Source organism: Nomascus leucogenys, chromosome 12, assembly GCF_006542625.1.
Source record: "Nomascus leucogenys isolate Asia chromosome 12, Asia_NLE_v1, whole genome shotgun sequence".
Taxonomy (NCBI): domain Eukaryota; kingdom Metazoa; phylum Chordata; class Mammalia; order Primates; family Hylobatidae; genus Nomascus; species Nomascus leucogenys.
The window spans coordinates 19954085-19972605 of record NC_044392.1 but is presented as its reverse complement, the minus strand read 5'-3'; the positions used below and the strand labels follow the sequence as shown (position 1 = coordinate 19972605).

Here is an 18521-nt window from a genome sequence, read left to right as displayed (position 1 = left end):
TGATAATGGTAATGGTTGTAGGCCTGATAGAGTTGTGGTTTGTTGTCATGGGAAGCCACCGTGACTAAGAAATTCAGACCAATTCGGGCAAATACATTTATTGAGGCCTCTGTGGTAGGCTAAACTATGAGGGAGATAAAGCAGTGAGTCAGCCCCTTGTCCTCAAGGATTTTACAGTGCAGTGAGGTGGAGACAAGCCCTCAACTAATGCTTACAGATAAGGCAGAGTATAAAAATGGTCATATCAGAACAACTTAGAGGTGGGGTGTGGAGTTCCTAGAAGGCTTCTTGAAGTAGGTGGTATATACTCTGAGACTTTGAAGATGAATTTCAAGTAACTGGGTATTCCAACTGAAGGTTGGCAGCATCAGAAGGTGTAGGATGTGTTATGTTTAATATAGGCAGGAACGAAGGCCTTTACTGAGCATGCACTGTAATGCTAGGGTCCGACGATATAGAAATATATTGAAAACAGTTCTTGCCATTGAGGAGCTCTTAATCTAGAGGGATAGATAGGTGTAAACTGTCATTAGGGTGATGACTTCAGAAGGTAGAGAAGAAAGGTTATAAAGGAGAGTGTGTAACTCTGACATGAGGAGGAGAAAAAGATACTTTGCAAAGGAGGTAATACTTGAATTATGTACTGAGAAAGAAGGAGGAGTTTGCTAAGTGGACAATGGGAGAAGCTAGGAGTGCTACAGGTACCAGCGTTCCCTTGTTAAACAATCTAAGGGTGACAGGCACCAGGCAAATATATTTTTGCTTCCCCCTTCCAAATGGATTTTGGCTGTGGGAGGGAATGACTTAATGTCTTCTTTTCCAATATACTAGCAGATGGTTAAAGTTTTTACAGTCAGACTTGGATTCTAATTCAGCTATATAATTAGCTGTATGACCTTAGTAAGACATTTATTTGTGTTTCAGTTCCTTCATTCATACAATTCAAAAAATAAGAGTCTAGTACAGAGCCTGGCATATATAAAGTTCCATTATTATTTTCTATCATTATCTCATTTAGTCCTTGTAAGCAACTTGGCCTCTGGTTATAATTTTCCCCATTTTTCAGAAGCAGGAGCTCAGCGTAGGTAGGTGGCCTGTCTGAAGTTCACAGGCCAATCTGGAGTCGCCTCCGCAGCCCGTCCGCTTTAATTTTATGTCCGCGCCGGGTTTTCCCAGGCGGCCCCGGGGGCAGGCTCTGGTCCGGCGGCTGAGACTCCGGCGCCAGGGTTTGGGCGGCGCCGCGGCCTGCTCCGGCGGGCGGGGCCAGGCGGGGCGGGGCGGGCGTGAGGAGGGAAGTTGTGGAAGTTAGGGGAGCGCCCGCCCGCCCTCCCCGGCCTCGCCTGCGGCCGCTCCCTCCGCCTCCTCCCCGCCCTGAGCCCCAGTCAGCCCGTCCTTCCTTACCCTCCATTGCATGATGGAAACACCATGGCTGCGGCGGCCCAGCTCTCTCTGACACAGGTAACGCCACACGCCCGTCCGCTGGGCTTGGCCGGCCGGTGCCCCCTCCCCCACCGCCCTCAGCTTCGCCGACCCGGGCGGCTTCTTGGCTCGTGGGCCGGGCGGCCGGTGTGTGTGAGGGAAAGCGGGTGCGACTGCGGGAGGGCGCCCTCCGGAGCCGGAGCCCGAGCCCCGCTGCGGCCGCCGCAACCTCGCCCAGGGTCGTCGGGCGCCGCCTGCCCCGCCCCACGCCGCCCCGCGCGGCCACCGCCGCCCTCCGCACCGCTGCCGAGCGGACTGTGACCCGGCGGCGCTCTGCCGGTGCCGGGCCGGCTCGCGCGGGGCAGCTTTCACCCACCCAGGAAGTTTCCTCCCACAGGGCCGCACGCACCCCAGGTGAGCTCCTGTTGCGCTCGCGCGGGCCGGCCGCACCCCCGGGCCGCACGAGGCTCGCCCGCTAGGCCGGCTGCGCGCCGCCCTCAGTAGGAGTTACCTTCCAGAGCAGGACGCGCAGGCCCCCCAAGCCAGTCTTTCCTCTCCAGACCTGCCTTTCTCCCAGAGTCCGACGGAAGCCCTCCCTTCAGCCTCGCGTCCGAAGAAGTCTCATCCTTCTCAGCTACCCACTCAGCCGGCCCCTTCCTCCGTTCAGCCTCTCCCCCTCCTGATCGGGTTTCATTCTGGGTCGGACCCCCAGTGCAGCCTTTTCCCACCCACGTCTGCTTCCACTTCCACTTCCCCTCGGGGGGCTCACGTCTGATCGCTGTCCAGGTGGATCCCTTTAACGGGTGTGGTGGCTCTGCCAGTCTTAGTGCCAGGAACGGCCGCCCAGGGAGCACTTTTCCTGGAGGGAATCCTCAGGAAAACCTGTTCTCGAGCTTCCCTCTTGCCTGGTTGCTTCCTGTCAAAGTCCAGTCCTTGTGCTTCTCAGAAAACCTCTAAACATCACTCACACTGGGAATCTGGTCCCTCCTTCTCTGTAAATAAGCCAATTACAATGTAAACATGGTGTCCGGGATGATAAGGTGACAGACACCTGCCAGTTCCTTCCTGCTCCTCTGACCCAAACTCGCCCCCATGTCTCCTCCGACGGTTCTCTCCAGAGCTGGTGGCGCGTGCTTCCCGATTGGGGCCCACCCCGTCTTCCTTGCCTGCATTGTGGTATCTCCCTGCCATCTTGTACTCCTTGGCCTAGATTCGTCGGTGCTTCTAAGGCTTTAGCGCTGGGATAGGGCAAATATTTCGGCAGTGGAGTTTTCTGTGTTTAAAATAAAGAGGCTTTGGGGTGCTTTGCCTAGCACTGTAGGATAGAGAGAAAAAAAATATTTTTTCAGAAACCGGGAGTCACTAGCATGCTTCATGTAAAATAACTAACTCGTGTTTGCAGGAATTCTAAGTTTCATAAGGGAAGTCTATTTCCCAGTTTTTTTTTTGGTAGTGGTGGTGGTTGTCCTGTTATGACAAGCAGATAACAGGGGGGAAGAACCCTTTAACATGGAATGTGGTGGTTTAGTCTTGGTTATGTATGTTTGGAAGGGTCCTCCCAAAACTGAAATTTGAACAACGACAGCACTGACTTTTAGGTATTCACTGAGTCTAGTTAGTGACTTGGATTAAACAAGATCCCTGTTGGCAGGCTGTTTTCTGGCTCTGTTGGCCAATTCTGGCAGGAGTTTTCCCTTCTTGAAGATTTTGTGCTCTTGAAGACTTCAGTAAAATTGCTTCTCAGTTGTGTGCATACTTTATTCTCTCCCTGGGTAATACCATGTTTTTAGCTTCTATTTACTATCATTCATCTCTGGAGAATTGCTTCAGGCTCTGTCACTTTTATAGCCATTTAAAAATTTTACATATGTTCTTCTTCTTTTTTTTTTTTTTGAGACGGAGTCTCTCGCTCTTTCACCCAGGCTGGAGTGCAGTGGCGCGATCTCGGCTCACTGCAGGCTCCGCCCCCAGGGGTTCACGCCATTCTCCTGCCTCAGCCTCCCGCGTAGCTGGGACTACAGGCGCCCGCCACCTCGCCCGGCTAATTTTTTGTATTTTTAGTGGAGACGGGGTTTCACCGTGTTAGCCAGGATGGTCTCGATCTCCTGACCTCGTGATCCGTCCGCCTCGGCCTCCCAAAGTGCTGGGATTACAGGCGTGAGCCACCGCGCCCGGCCATGTTCTTGGGTTATATATTTAGGTATTAATGTGTACACAGTAAGTACGGAATCAGTAGTAGCTATTATCCTTCAGTGCCTCACATATAAGAGAATATACATTGGTGGTTAATTTTTATTGATAATTCAAATAAGTAAATTCAGAATATTCTGATTTTAAAACATGAAGAGGTAATAAGAGGGATTACGAAGGCACAGGAAAAAATAACATTTCCAATTGCTAGTATACCCTAATGTGCCTCCTTGTTACTTCAAAACTTTGCAGATTTGTGGTTTTTAAATTTAATTTTATTTTTTTGTAACTGCCTGAGCCCAATACACTAAGATAACAATGCAGCCTGGTTTCACATTCATTATTGACCCGTTTGTCATCCTCTGTTCCCCCCACCCTGCCCACCCTCCCAGCACACACATTTAGACATAGGCATACTCAAGTGAGAGCTCATTCAGGGCAGGAACATCTTTTAATCCATCTTTCTCCCATAGTACCTATCTGGAAGAAAGTAATTAATAACTGTTGGAGGAATGACTGAAAGCTCTAAAGGGTTCTGTAACAGTTATGGAGATTAAACATGCTGAAGTTAATTTCTGCTTCTGTTCATATGATGATGATTTTCATTCAGCAAATATTTTTATAGTACCTATTATGTACTAGACACTGTACCAGGATTATCTTGTTTATAATTTATTGCCTTTACCGATTAAGCAAAACTGAGTTTGGGGAAAAAATGTGAAAAATGTTTTAGCTTATGCCTTCCTTCCTTTTTCCAAGCTTGCCAACCAACCCTTCAACTCCCCAGCCACCAAAATAAATTATCTAAATTATTATATTCTAGCTTCTAGAGATGATAGAATGCTAGAGTACCAAAATGTTCCAGTTCTGCTTTGGCCACAGCTAACTGTATGGGTTTGGGTTAAATATCCAGGCCTCAGTTTTCTTAACTTTAAAAGAGACTCAACAAATATTTGCTGAGCATTCACTATGTGCTAGAATTTACTCTAGGTACTGAGGATATATATACTCATGAACAAAAATAGTTAACAATTCTTTGACCTTGGAGACAAAACCTGGAACTTATTTCTACTAGAGGAGTTTGAATTAGCTGATCTAAGGACCTTTCCAACTCTTAAGATCCTGTTTTATAGACAGTGTTCTATGATTTATAGACCTAGTGGACTTTCTCTGGGTTCTTTAGTGCTTTACAGCCTTAAATGTTTTCTAATTCAGTTGTCTTTACTAGATGTTCTGTTTACTTCTTGTCAATGAGAAGTAAAACCTGAGGGAGAAAGATCTTGATTTTTGCTTCTGTTGGTAGATTAGAAAAAAAGCATGTAATACTTAAAAAAAAAAAAGTTTCCAATAGTCAATTTTACTCCCTAATGCCCATATCCCTAATAATAATAATACTGTTAACTTCCCTTTGGGTATTACTATATGCCAGGAATTTTACTACACTTAGAATCTAATGATGTTTTACAAATTAGAGAAGCTAGTAAGTAAGCTAGTAAGTGGTGAATCTACGATTTGAACCAAGGTCTGTAGGACCTCAAAAGCTGTCTGTTTCACTGTACTTCTCTATATACTAGATGCTTGGCATATCCAACGCTCCCTTATATTTTTTATTTTTATTTTTTCGGCATATGCCATTGTCTTAAATAGTAAGCCTCTTGAGGCTATAAGCCATGGTTTTTGCCTCTGAATCTCTAGTGCCTTTGATAGTATCTTGATGATACAATTGTGTGTTCAAAGTTAGTGCTATTGATGATAAAGGTTTTATTTTACTGAGATAGGATTTGAATATTTAAAGTAGTTTTTTAGCAATTCAGCTTTATACTGGTTTTCTTGCTTTAGTTTAGCAAGAATTTTTTTGTTTTGTTTTGTTTTGAGACAGGATCACACTCTTGTCACCCAGGTTGGAGTACAGTGGCATGATCAGGCTCACTGCATCCTCAACCTTGTGGGCTCAAGGGATCCTCCCATTTCAGCCTCCTGAGTAGCTGGGACTACAAGCGTGCATCGCCATGCCCAGCTAATTTTTAAAATTTTTTTGTAGAGACAGGGACTCACTATGTTGTCAGATTCTTTTTTTTTTAAGTAATAAAAAAGCCCTTAAGTAGGGACTTAATTTTAAAAATCTTAATATATAAATGGTACAACAACAGTTCTAATGCTTTTTTTGTTAAATTACAAGAGTGATATAACTGTATTACAGAAAACTTGGAAATTAGAGGAAAACATCTCCCATAATTTCACAGTTTGTAGTGTTTATTTTCAGTCTCATTTTTTAAACAAGTACACAGTACAAGTGCTAATAAACATACCATCTTAGTAGTCTGGTTTAACAATTATGACAGTAAATACAGGTTAGTTTGAAAATGACAACATGTTCTCAGAAGCAGAAAAGTGATATTGTTCTCAACATGACAGATATTTGAGTTCCTACAATGGGAAAGGCACATTAATGATGTTTTTCTTTTTTGCCTGTAATTATGGTTCGAGATACTCAGGAAATCTCTTGGGAGAGATATCTAACCCTTCTCAAAGATGGCTTGAAATGTTCAGCACTTGGGAGAGGTTGTCATAGTTAAAATTAATTAGGAACAGGTTCATCCAATAGTGAGTCTCTCAGGAATAATCTAAGAGTGCATTCCTTTGTTTTCACTCTATTTGCAGACAGAATGCTAGTAACAGACTAACGTGTAATAGAAAAAGATTGAGTATCATTAGCAAAGAATCATAGTTCAGAATCTCTGCAATCTCTAATAGTGTGATTTTAAAGGTCCAATCTAAGGTATTTTACTTGTTCTTTAGGGAATTACGAAAAGCACTTTATACACTTGTTTGTGAGTTTGGGGCTTAATAAAATTGGGAGCAGAAAAGATAACTATTGGGTACTGGGCTTAATACCTATGACACAAGTCCACTGATGTAACAAACCTTCACATGTACCTTGAACCTAAAATAAAAGTTAAAAAAAAAAATCAGAACTCTTGGCCGGGCGCGGTGGCTCACGCTTGTAATCCCAGCACTTTGGGAGGCTGAGGCGGGCGGATCACGAGGTCAGGAGATCGACACCACGGTGAAACCCGGTCTCTACTAAAAATACAAAAAAATTAGCCAGGCGTGGTGGCGGGCGCCTGTAGTCCCAGCTACTTGGAGAGGCTGAGGCAGGAGAATGGCGTGAACCCGGGAGGCGGAGCTTGCAGTGAGCCGAGATTGCGCCACTGCACTCCAGCCTGGGCGACAGAGCGAGACTCCGTCTCAAAAAAAAAAAAAAAAAAAAAAAATCAGAACTCTGGAAACCAAAACCAAGTAAATGGCCTGAGAGACATCTGGTTAGTTGGAGAATTGGTAGAAATAATAAATGAAAAGTTAATCCAGGCAGAGTTCATTAGGCAAACTCATATGCTGGAGTTTCATTTTTAAAGCAGTTGAATCAACAAGGTATGCCTTCATTAAAAATTATATTTATTAGACGTTTTTAATAATCTGAGGAATCTTGTAAATTGAGTGCTGTATTACAGTAAAGTGAACATTTTTTGTTTAGACAAATGATCTAACCCAGTTAAGCATGCGTAGAAAAAAGACTGGAAGAAAAAAACACTAAAATTTTATAATAGCATGGTTGTAGTTTTTATCTACCTTGTTTTCAACAGTGAGGATGTATTCCTTCTGTAATCAACTGATTTAGCTTTTCTGTACGGCATTTTTGAAAATTTATTCATTTAATTGAATACACAATAACTACATGTAGAGTAAAGCTTTGTGTTCTAAGATTGCGTCTACACTTAGTTTTCATCCTAAACATTTAGAGAAATTGATCAGAGGAATGATAATAATTATATTAATTGATTTAGACAATTCAGTTAGAGGACTAATTTATAATTTTTTGTGCTGCTTTATAATTTACAAAGCATAACCTATGAACTAAGCTATTATCATCATCATTTCAAATTGGAGGATACTGAGGCTCAGAATTTGGGACTTAGGTTTTATAGTTAGTAAATTAAAAAGCCAGTATAAATTCATGTTTAAAAAAATTCATACAATGCTAGTGAAGTCTCCTTTCTGCTTTAGGGTCTCATTTGCTTTCCCAGAGGCAGCCATTCTTGCCAGTTTCTTGTGTGAATTTCCAGTAATAGTCTGTGTATATGCGAATAAATATATATGTATACTGTATATGTATATTCTTTTGTGTAAGCTGTTTATTGTTTTACAATTTGTTGTTATGTTATTTTTAGCTTAACTGATTTAGGATATTGCTCTATATCATCACATGTGGATCTCCCTTATTTTCAAAACCTCTGGGTATTGCTATATGTGAACTTACTGTTATTTATTTTACTAGCCACCGAATGCTGGACATTTATTTTGTTTTCAATCTTTTGTTACAATTATGCTGCAGTGAATACTCTTTTACATGTTTTTTTCTGCACATGTGTGAGCATATGGATTAATTTCTAGTAGGTGTAATTTTTGGGCCAGAGGATACTTTTAATCTGCATAGATACTGCTAATTTGGAGTAGGCATAGTGTCTCAGGCCTATAATTCCAGTGCTTTGGGAGGCTGAGGCGGAAGGATTGATCGAAGCCAAGAGTTCAAGGCCTGGGTAACATAGTGAGAGCCATCTGGGACAAAAAAAATTTTTTTTAATTAGCTGGGCATGGTGGTGTGCGCCTGTAATCCTAACAGGCTACAGGTGAGCTATGATTAGCAGGTTACAGGGAGCTATGATTGCACCACTGCACTCCAGCCTAGGTGACAGAGCTAAGACCCTATCTCCAAAAAAAAAAAAAAAAGATATTGCTCATTTACATTCAGAAACACTGTAGCAGCACACGTTTGAGAGTGTCATTTCCTCCTCAGCTTGATCAACATGTATATTATTGTCAGTCCAGTGATCAGAAAGATTTCAAACAATTGCATTGTTTTAGTTAGTTTTTTTTTTTTTTTGAGACGGAGTCTCGCTCTTTCACCCAGGCTGGAGTGCAGTGGCGCGATCTCGGCTCACTGCAGGCTCCGCCCCCCGGGGTTCACGCCATTCTCCTGCCTCAGCCTCCCGCGTAGCTGGGACTACAGGCGCCTGCCACCTCGCCCAGCTAATTTTTTGTATTTTTAGTAGAGACGGGGTTTCACCGTGTTAGCCAGGATGGTCTCAATCTCCTGACCTCGTGATCCGCCCGCCTCGGCCTCCCGAAGTATTGGGATTACAGGCGTGAGCCACCGCGCCCGGCCAGTTTGTTATTTCTTTATGGGTAAGGCTGAACTTATTTTTTTTTTCTTTGAAACCATTTGTATTTCTTTTGTTATAAACTGCTTTAGTCTTTTACCTGTTCTCTTGATGGGCTGTTTGTCTTCTTTCTCACTGATTTGTAAGAACTCTTCTTATATTTAGGAAGTTTGCCCTTCTTTGCAAAATTCTTTGCAAAATTTTTTTTCTCTGAAATTTTTTTTGTTTTTGGCATTTTTTGATTATGTAGAAATATTTGTTTTATATGTTTAATTTGTCAGTCTTTTCTCTTAGAGCTTCTGCAAAATCTAGATTTTTAAACTTCAGGAGCAGAGGCAGAATAATATAACTGCAAGAGCACACCTGTTCTGCCCCGAGTAGTTCTGTGATCTTGGGCAAATTACTTAACCTCTTAAATGCACTCATTTGCATATTAGAAGTAAACTACTGAGACTTCTTGGGTATTATTGAGACCTCTTAAGCATGTTGTGATTACAAAATGAACTGGTGACTTATTTTCTTTAGCTACTCCTGTAGTTTCCCAATTTGTTAAAAGCTGGCCTTGTACCCTGCCTCATATACTGTGCTTTCCTATGACATAAATGTGAACTTCTGAGTATTTTGTGCAAAAGTAAGATAGAAGTGAGGTAGAAGAAACTCACTTTTGTGATATAAATAATGCTTTCAAATGAATCAGAGGTGCAATTAAAAAATAAAAGTTGGGCTCTTTTTAAAACTTGTTTTTATGTGGTAAAAATATACAAAGAAAAGTAAGCCTCACTTCCTCCCCCCTTTAAACTGGGGATTATTATAATGGGAATATAATAGTACCAGGAGTTTTTCATCTGAAATAATCAAACTGCTTATTCCTTACTAAATCTGCAATAAGAATACAAATTTGACCAAGAATGCTAGGATAAGAACATATTTTTTGGAGGAAGACGTTTATATTACAGTACTTTATAGTTTTTTAGATCATGGTTTCTCAGCCTTGGCACTTTGAGATTTGGGGCTGGAGAATTTCTTGTTGTGGGAGGCTGTTCTGTGCATTGTAGGGTGTTTTGCAGCATCCTTATCCATTAGACGTAACACCTTCACCAGTTGCAACAATCAGAACTATCTCCAGACACTGACAAATATTTCCTAGAGGATTAAATTGCCTCTGATTGAGAGTCACTGATTTATTTATTTATTTTTATTTTAAAGTTTTAGTACTTTTGAGAGAGAGTCTCGCTCTGTCGTCTGGGCTAGAGTGCAGTGGTGTGATCTTGGCTCACTGCAGCCTCCACCCCTGGGTTCAAGCAATTCTCATGCCTCAGCCTCCCGAGTAGCTGGGATTACAGGCGTGCATCACCACGCCTGGCTAATTTTTTTTGTATTTTCAGTACAGATGGATTTCACCATGTTTTCCAGGCTGGTCTCTGTCTCCCGACCTCAAGTGATCCTCCCGCCTTGGCCTCCCAAAGTGTTGGGATTACAGCGTGAGCCACTGCGCCCGGCCAAATCACTGGTTTAGATATATACTTATTTATTTATTTATTTATTTATTATTGTTATTATTATTAGTTTTTTTTTTTGAGACAGAGTCTCGCTGTCACCCAGGCTGGAGTGCAGTGGCGTGATCTCGGCTCACTGCAGGCTCCACCCCCTGGGGTTCACGCCATTCTCCTGCCTCAGCCTCCCGCGTAGCTGGGACTACAGGCGCCCGCCACCTCGCCCGGCTAATTTTTTGTGTTTTTAGTAGAGACGGGGTTTCACTATGTTAGCCAGGATGGTCTCGATCTCCTGACCTCGTGATCCGCCCGCCGCGGCCTCCCAAAGTGCTGGGATTACAGGCGTGAGCCACGGCGCCCGGCCTATTTATTATTATTTTTTGAGGCGGAGGTCTGGCTCTGTCGCTCAGGCTGGAGTGCAGTGGCGTGATCTCGGCTCACTCTAACCTCTGCCTCCCGAGTTCAAATGATTCTCCTGCCTCAGCCTCCCAAGTAGCTGGGATTATAGGCGCCCGCCGCCACACCTGGCTAATTTTTGTATTTTTAGTAGAGATGGGATTTCACCATGTTGGCCAGGCTAGTCTCGAACTCCTGACCTCAGGTGATCCTCCCTCCTCAGCCGCCCAAATTGCTTGGGATTACAGGCATGAGCCATCGTGCCTGGCCTAGATACATACTTTTTGTGGTCCATTAGGACATATAAGATACACTTTGTAGGGGTGAGGACAGGGGAAAGAGTTTATCTTCATATTTTTATTCTTAAGCCTGCTATGAGCCATGACTGACTCCTTGTGCATAAATATTGAGCTTAAAAAACTTAAATGAGAAGGCAGCCTGAAATCGTGAACTTAATTTTATGTGTGATTTTTCTGCCTTTTTTAGTGTGATCACCTCCCTCCCCCGGCTCCACTGTAGTTTGGAAACTTAGTGTGGTCTTCTTTTAGTTGTGGAACAGTTCTATCTAGTGGGCTAAGTATCAATACAGAGATCCTGGAAGGAAAACATTCTTATGCCACTGTTGAGAAGGAAGAGGACTGATGCTTCTAGAACACCTAATAAATACTAAATATTTTTAGATGATCTACATGCATTATTTCACTTAATCTTCATAGCCTTTCTACAAGTAGGCATTAATCTTCTGTATTACTTGCTCACGGTTGGAGAGTTGAGACTTGAACCCAGGCACATCTGTTCTCCAAGTACATTTGCTATGCTGCTTCCTATAGTCATTGATGTTATTTCAGTCAAATTTTGGGATGAAAATGAACATTCATGTGATCTTACGTTCCTCTATTGTTATGTAAAAGAAATTATTCAGTGGTGTGTGTGTATGCGTGTGTTTGTGTGTATGGGGGGGAGGGAGGTCAGTAGTGGGATAATAACAGTAATACTTACTGAGCACACTTACGTGTCATGTGCTATTTTCAATAATTTTTACAACCTGATGAACCTTTCAGTATTCTTTACAACTTGGTAATCCTTATATCCCTGTTTTACAAAAACAAAACAAAACAAAACTGGGACACAGAGGTGAAGTAATTTGTTCAAGGTCAAACTGCTGCTAAGTGGTAGAGCCAGAATTGTAACCCAGTAGTCTAAGCAATTCAGGTATTAATTGAATGAGTCTGCATTTTTAAGGGCAAAATGGCTCTGACAGAGCTGACTAATTGTGGTACCATTCCTTGGTTATAGCTGAACATATGTTGTAGGCTACTACATCTTCCTATGTGAAAATCAACTTATCATTGCATACACCACATCTCTAGAAAATGATTGTTGCATGAAGTTATAGTGGAGAGTTTTTGTAGACATAGTAGAAGGTAGTTTTTCATTTTGCAACCTCCAGATTTATTGCTCATGAAAATCTAAGCTTGTCTAGGTTAGTGTACATCATACCAATATTTACTTTTAAGCCAACATTCTTTCAGACATGGTTATTTGGACTTGGAGTTTCTACAGTATTGTATTGCTTAAAGATAAAATGTGTCAGAGACTCCCTAAAAAACAAACTGTTTTATTGAATAAAACCTGGAACCATTAGCTGTAATGATTTCTGATCCTCAGATGAACATTTTTGAGAACTAGCATAAAATAATGAGAGAGATCTTGGGCTCTGAAGTCAGAATGTCTTAGGTCAATTGATAGATTTTAGTTATATGAGCTGTTAATTTTTTTTTTTTTTTTTTTTTGAGACGGAGTCTTGCTCTGTTGCCCAGGCTGGAGTGCAGTGGCGTGATCTTGGCCCACTGCAAGCTCCGCCTCCCGGGTTCACGCCATTCTCCTGCCTCAGCCTCTCCAGGTAGCTGGGACTACAGGCGCCCACCACCACGCCTGGCTAACTTTTTGTACTTTTAGTAGAGACGGGGTTTCACCGTGGTCTTGATCTCCTGACTTTGTGGTCCGCCCGCCTCGGCCTCCCAAAGTGCTGGGATTACAAGCATGAGCCACCGCGCCCGGCCTGAGCTGTTAATTTTTATGGAATGTTGCACTTAATTAGAATTTTGATGGATCATTTATACTAAGGATTATTGATAACTTCATTTCATCTTTTGTTCTGTAGGTACAACATAGATATAGCATTATGCATGTATTAAAAATATGAAATTATATGCATTAAAGGTGCTTCCAGTATTGATGGTTGATCCTCTGTTTCAGAAAACATTTACTAGATGCCTCCTGTGTGTCACTACTCTAGTAAGCCTTGGTCATACAGAATAAGACCATGACATTTGCTCTGAAGTAGCTTTTAGTTTTTTAGGGAGATAAACACTGACTTTCTTGTGTGACAAGTACTGTGATAAAGGATGATAGAAGTAAGGCAAGGGGGTGCCATGGGAGAATCCTGTGATTATGATGAAACTTTTGGTGGTAATGTAGTTTTAAATTATTTAATGGTTTTATAGGATCCAGCGTTGTTACTGTAGAGGATATTTAAACTGTACTTGAAAGGATAACATACATTTATAGGAACATTTGATTCAAGTTAAATTGTATTTTGGTGCATAGAGTCCATATTGTGGGATATAACATCAATTTTCTTATGAGATTCCTTGTTTTATCTTTTCTTTGTAATAAAGGAAGAATTTTTAACTTTGACCATAGGGCATAGGAAGGGGATTCAAGGATAGACTTCAAAAGATCTGTGATCTACTCCAAAACAGTAGGTAAAATATTTTGTGTATATATTTTAACAGAGTATCAAGATTCTCATCCCAGGGACACTGAGAGAAGTTTTAGGTAGTGGGAAGAACACTGGATATAGTACAAGACAAACCTGGATTGAATTGTAGCTCTGCCATTTGTGACATCTCTGAGTGATCATGGCAAATTACTTAAACTCTTTCATTTGCTTATGTATGACGTATACACATTGTTGAGATAAAGGAGACATTTGGTAAATAGAATTGCTTGTATTATTATTAATACTTAACCTGCAGAATTTATATGTATTTGTTTAAATGTTCTTTCTTTTTCTTTCTTTCTGTCTTTCTTTCTCTCTCTCCTTTTTTTTTTTTTTTTTTGTGACAGAGTCTTGCTCTGTTGCCAGGCTGGAGTGCAGTGGTGCGATCTCGGCTCACTGCAACCTCCACCTCTTGGGTTCAAGCGATTCCCCTGCCTCAGCCTCCTGAGTAGCTGGGACTACATGTGCGCGCCACCATGCCCAGCCAATTTTTGTATTTTGTATTTTTAGTAGAGACGGGTTTTGTATTTTTAGTAGAGAGGGGTTTCACCATGTTGGCCAGCATGGTCTCGACCTTCTGACCTCGTGATCCGCCTGCCTCGGCCTCCCAAAGTGCTGGAATTACAGGTGTGAGCCACTGCGTCGGGCCTAAATGTTTGTTCATTTCCAGTATTCTTCACTCACTAAAGAAAACTTGGAACATACATATCGAAAAATAGAAGATAGATCACCATCCACACCATTTTTAAATTTGTCTTTTACATTGTTTCTTTTTTTTTCAATCGTAGTTATTATCTCTCTTTCATACACATACATATATATATATATATATATATATGTATTTAACATTTTTTATTTTGTTCTCTTTTTTTTTTCTGAGACGGAGTCTTCCTCTGTCACCCAGACTGGAGTACAGTGACGTGATCTCGGCTCACTGCAACTTCCATCTCCCGGGTTCAAGCAGTTCTCTTGCCTCAGTATCCCAAGTAGCTGGGATTACAGGCACGTGTCACCACACACCTGCCCAATTTTTGTATTTTTAGTTGAGATGGGGTTTCACCATGTTGGCCAGGCTAGTCTCGAACTCCTGACCTCGTGATCTACCCGCCTCAGCCTCCCAAAGTGCTGGGATTACAGGTGTGAGCCACTGCACCTGGCCTATTCTGTTTTCTTTAAGTATTTTCCTATGTGGTCTTCATTAAAAAGATGCTTAGCATATTAATTGATTGTGTGCTTTATAGTTTAAGCCCTAATGTGTACAGATATTTTATATATGTCCACTATAATTTATGCTGTTGCAAATAACCTTTGCTCTACCATTTGATAAATTCTTTTCTGTAGAGTTACATGTGGTACTTATTATATTATTGAATTATTTTTCTATGTATACATTTGAGTTTTGAAATCAAACGAGTGAATTTTTAGTTTATATTTTAAGATCTTGAATGGTAAAGCAGACAGCATCAAGGGTTAACTTGAGCAGTAATCTGAAAAATGCTATTCTGAAGGGATTAAACTGAGCATATTTAATTTGGTTGCAAGGGCCATTTATAGTTTGTCAGAGTTCACTTAGCATAGGAAATTCGCATTAAAAGTTGTGAGCTTGAAGAAGATTGAAATATTTCAGTTTGTATATACAGTTTTTTTCACCCTTCTCTGAAGTCTGTATTGCTTTCATTCTTGGTTTGTTCTCTACATTCTTAGTTTGTTCTCTATATTCTGTTTTTTTTTTTTTTGTTTTTTTTCTGGCACACTTTTATGCGGCGCCTTGTAAGATCTGGGGGTGGATTCTGGACCATCTGGCACTTCAGAATAGCTCAAAACCTTAACTCTCTTGACTCTACTTTGAGCCATACTTGCTTGAAATGTCCTAGTTTGTCTCTCTGCTTGGCAGAGTTTTCTGCTTTATACCCTCAGAGCTTTTTATGACTAATTTCTTCCTTAGGACAGGAATTTTAAGAGTACCAGTATTCATAAATTAAAGTGGACAAGACTTATTTCACTGTAAAATTCACCAAAAAAACCCTCATAAACTTTGCAGTCTGTTTTTAAATGTATAATTGACATGAACACTTATGTCTGTTTGATAAGTATTTAAAATATTCAAAGATGGAATTTTTTTAGGTACTGCTTATAGCTTTTCTTTGATTATGAGGCCAATTAGAGAGGAAAGTGTAATTCTGCAAATTGTAAATTTACTGAGTTGATTTCTAGTCCTAGCTTTAAAATATTTCATATGTCCAAATTAATAATAAGTTAAAAAGATATACCTGCATTTAAAAATATGAGCTATCTACCAATTCCAAAAAGCTGTGGAGGTAGTTAACGTATAAAATATTTAAACATTGTTGGCTGGGCGTGGTGGCTTGCGCCTGTAATCCCAGCACTTTTGGAGGCTGAGGTGGGAGGATCACCTGAGGTCAGGAGTTCGAGACCAGCCTGGCCAAAGTGGTGAAACTCCGCCTCTGCTAAAAATACAAAAATCAGCTGGGTGTGGTGGCAGGCACCTGTAATTCTAGCTACTCGGGAGGCCAAGGCAGGAGAACTGCTTGAACTCGGGAGGTGGAGGTTGTAGTGAGCCGAGATTGTGCCATTGTACCCCAGCCTGGGTGACAGAGCAAGACTCCATTTCAAAACAAACCAACTAATAAATAAATAAATAAATAAATAAATAAATAAATAAATTGTAGCGAGCCAAGATTGCACCATTGCACTCCAGCCTGGATGACAGAGTGAGACTCCATCTCAAAAAAATAAAATAAAAATAAAATAAAATATTTAAACATTGTTTACTTTTATTAAGAGACTTTTTTTTAGCTTTCTGCTCCATTGTTCTTTTGTAAAATTTTTATTTTTTACTTTTTAAGCAGTTTAATTGAGATGTAATTCACATACCATACAACTTAACCCTATAAAGTGTACGATTCAGTGGTTTTTAGTCTCTTCACAGATACGTGCAAACATCAATTTTAGAACAGTTTTATCACCTCAGAAAGAAACTTGTACCCCTCAGCTATCACCCTCCCGTATTGCATGCTTCCCCCAGCCTAAGCAACTATTTCTACTTTCTGTCTCTATAGAGTTTCTTATTTTGGACTTTGTATGAATGGAATAATATAATACATATACTCTTATGACTGCCTTCTATCACTTTTTGTGGTTTATCTATGTTGCAGCAAGTATCACTAATTCATTCCTTTTTTTGGTTGAAAAATATTCCATCGTATGGTTATACCACATTTTGTTTGTCCATTTGTTCATTGGTGGATATTTGGGTGGTTTCCACCTTTCGGCTGTTATGAATAATGCTTTTATAAGCATTCATATTCAAGGTTTTATGTAAATACATGTTTTCACTTCTCCTGGGTACATATCTGGTCATGTGGAAATTCTGTGTTTAATCATTTGAAGAACTGCTGATTTTTTTTTTTTTTTGAGACACAGTCTCACTCTGTCACCCAGGCTGGAGCGCAGCGGTGCAATCATGGCTCACTGCAACCTCCGCCTCCTTGGTTAAGCAATTCTCCTGCCTCATCCTCCCAAGTAGCTGGGACTACAGGTATGTACCACCACACCCGGCTAATTTTTGTATTTTTAGTAGAGACGGGGTTTCACCATGTTGTCTGGGCTGGTCTCAAACTCTTGGCCTCAAGTGATCCACCCACTTCGGCCTCCCAAAGCACTGGGATTACAGGTGTGAGCCACCACGCCCGGCTGCTGACTGTTTTAGAGCAGCTGCACCATTTATATTTGTACCAGCAGTGTACGGGGATGAGGATTTCTCCACATCCTCTCCAGTAATTGTTATTAGCTGACTTTTTGATTTTGGCCTACTTTTTTTAGTATCTCATTGTGTTTTCGATTTTCATTTCTCTGATGATTAATGATGTCAAGCATCTTTTTATGTGCTTATTAGCCATTTGTATATCTTCTTTAGAGAAATGTCTATTTATATTCTTTGCCTGCTTTAAAATTGAGTTGTCTTTTTATTATTGAGTTGTAAGAATTCTTTATGTATTCTAGATAGAAGTCCTTATTAGATACATGGTTTGCATATATTTTCTCCCATTCCATGGATTATTTTCTTGATGGTGTTCTTTGAAGTACTTTGAAGTTAATTTAATTTAATTTTAATTTATTTTGTTTTCAGACAGGGTCTTGCTCTGTTGCCTAGGCTGGAGTGCAGTGGTACAATCACAGTTCATTGCAACCTCAACCTCCAGGGCTCAAGTGATCCTCCCACCTCAACCTCCCCAGTAGCTGGGACTACAAGTGCACGCCACCTTGCCCAGCTAATTGTTTTTATATTTTTTGTAGAGATGGGGTTTCACCATGTTGCCCAGGCTGGTCTTGAACTCCTGGGCAACATGCTCGCTTTGGCCTCCCAAAGTGCTGGGATTACAGGCTGACATAAGCCACCTTGCCTGGCCTGATGTTTATAATTTTGATAAAGTCTAATTTATATATATTTTTCTTTTGTTGCTTCTGCTTTTGGTGACATAGCCGAGACTTTTGGCAAATCTAAGGTCATGAAGATTTATCCCTCTGTTTTCTTTTAAGAGTTTTGTAGTTTTGTAGTTTAGCTATTATATCTAGGTCCTTGATCTATTTCAAGTTAATTTTTATATATGGTGTGAGGTAAAGGTCCAACTTCATTTTTTCGCTAGTAGATATCTTTTGCTTGTGACGTGGTATTCCATCACCACTTGTTGAAAAGACTGTTCTTTCCACATTGAATGATCTTGGCATTCTTGTCAATAATCAGTTAGCCATAGACATATGATTTAGTTCTGACTTAATTCTGTTCCATTGATCTATATGTCCTGTGCAGTACAACACTGTCTTGAGTATTGTTGTTTTGTAATACATTTTGAAATTGGGATGTGTTAGTCCTCTAACTTTGCTTTTTTATTTTTAATTTTTTGTTGTTGAGACAGAGTTTCACTTCTGTTGCCCAGGCTGGAGTGCTGTGGTGCAAACTCGGCTCATTGCAACCTCTGCCTCCTGGGTTCAAGTGAT

General features: G+C 40.9%; 1 protein-coding gene across 1 annotated transcript in view; it reads left to right on the top strand.

Moving 5' to 3' along the window:
- The first annotated feature begins 1307 nt into the window (after positions 1–1307).
- Positions 1308–18521, top strand: part of EPS15 (epidermal growth factor receptor pathway substrate 15) — a 165165-nt gene continuing 147951 nt past the window's right edge. Inside the window, exon 1 of the mRNA XM_003258990.3 lies at positions 1308–1458. Within this exon, the coding sequence (XP_003259038.2) occupies positions 1426–1458 (33 nt within the window). The 5' untranslated portion in view covers positions 1308–1425. The remainder of the gene's footprint in view (positions 1459–18521) is intronic.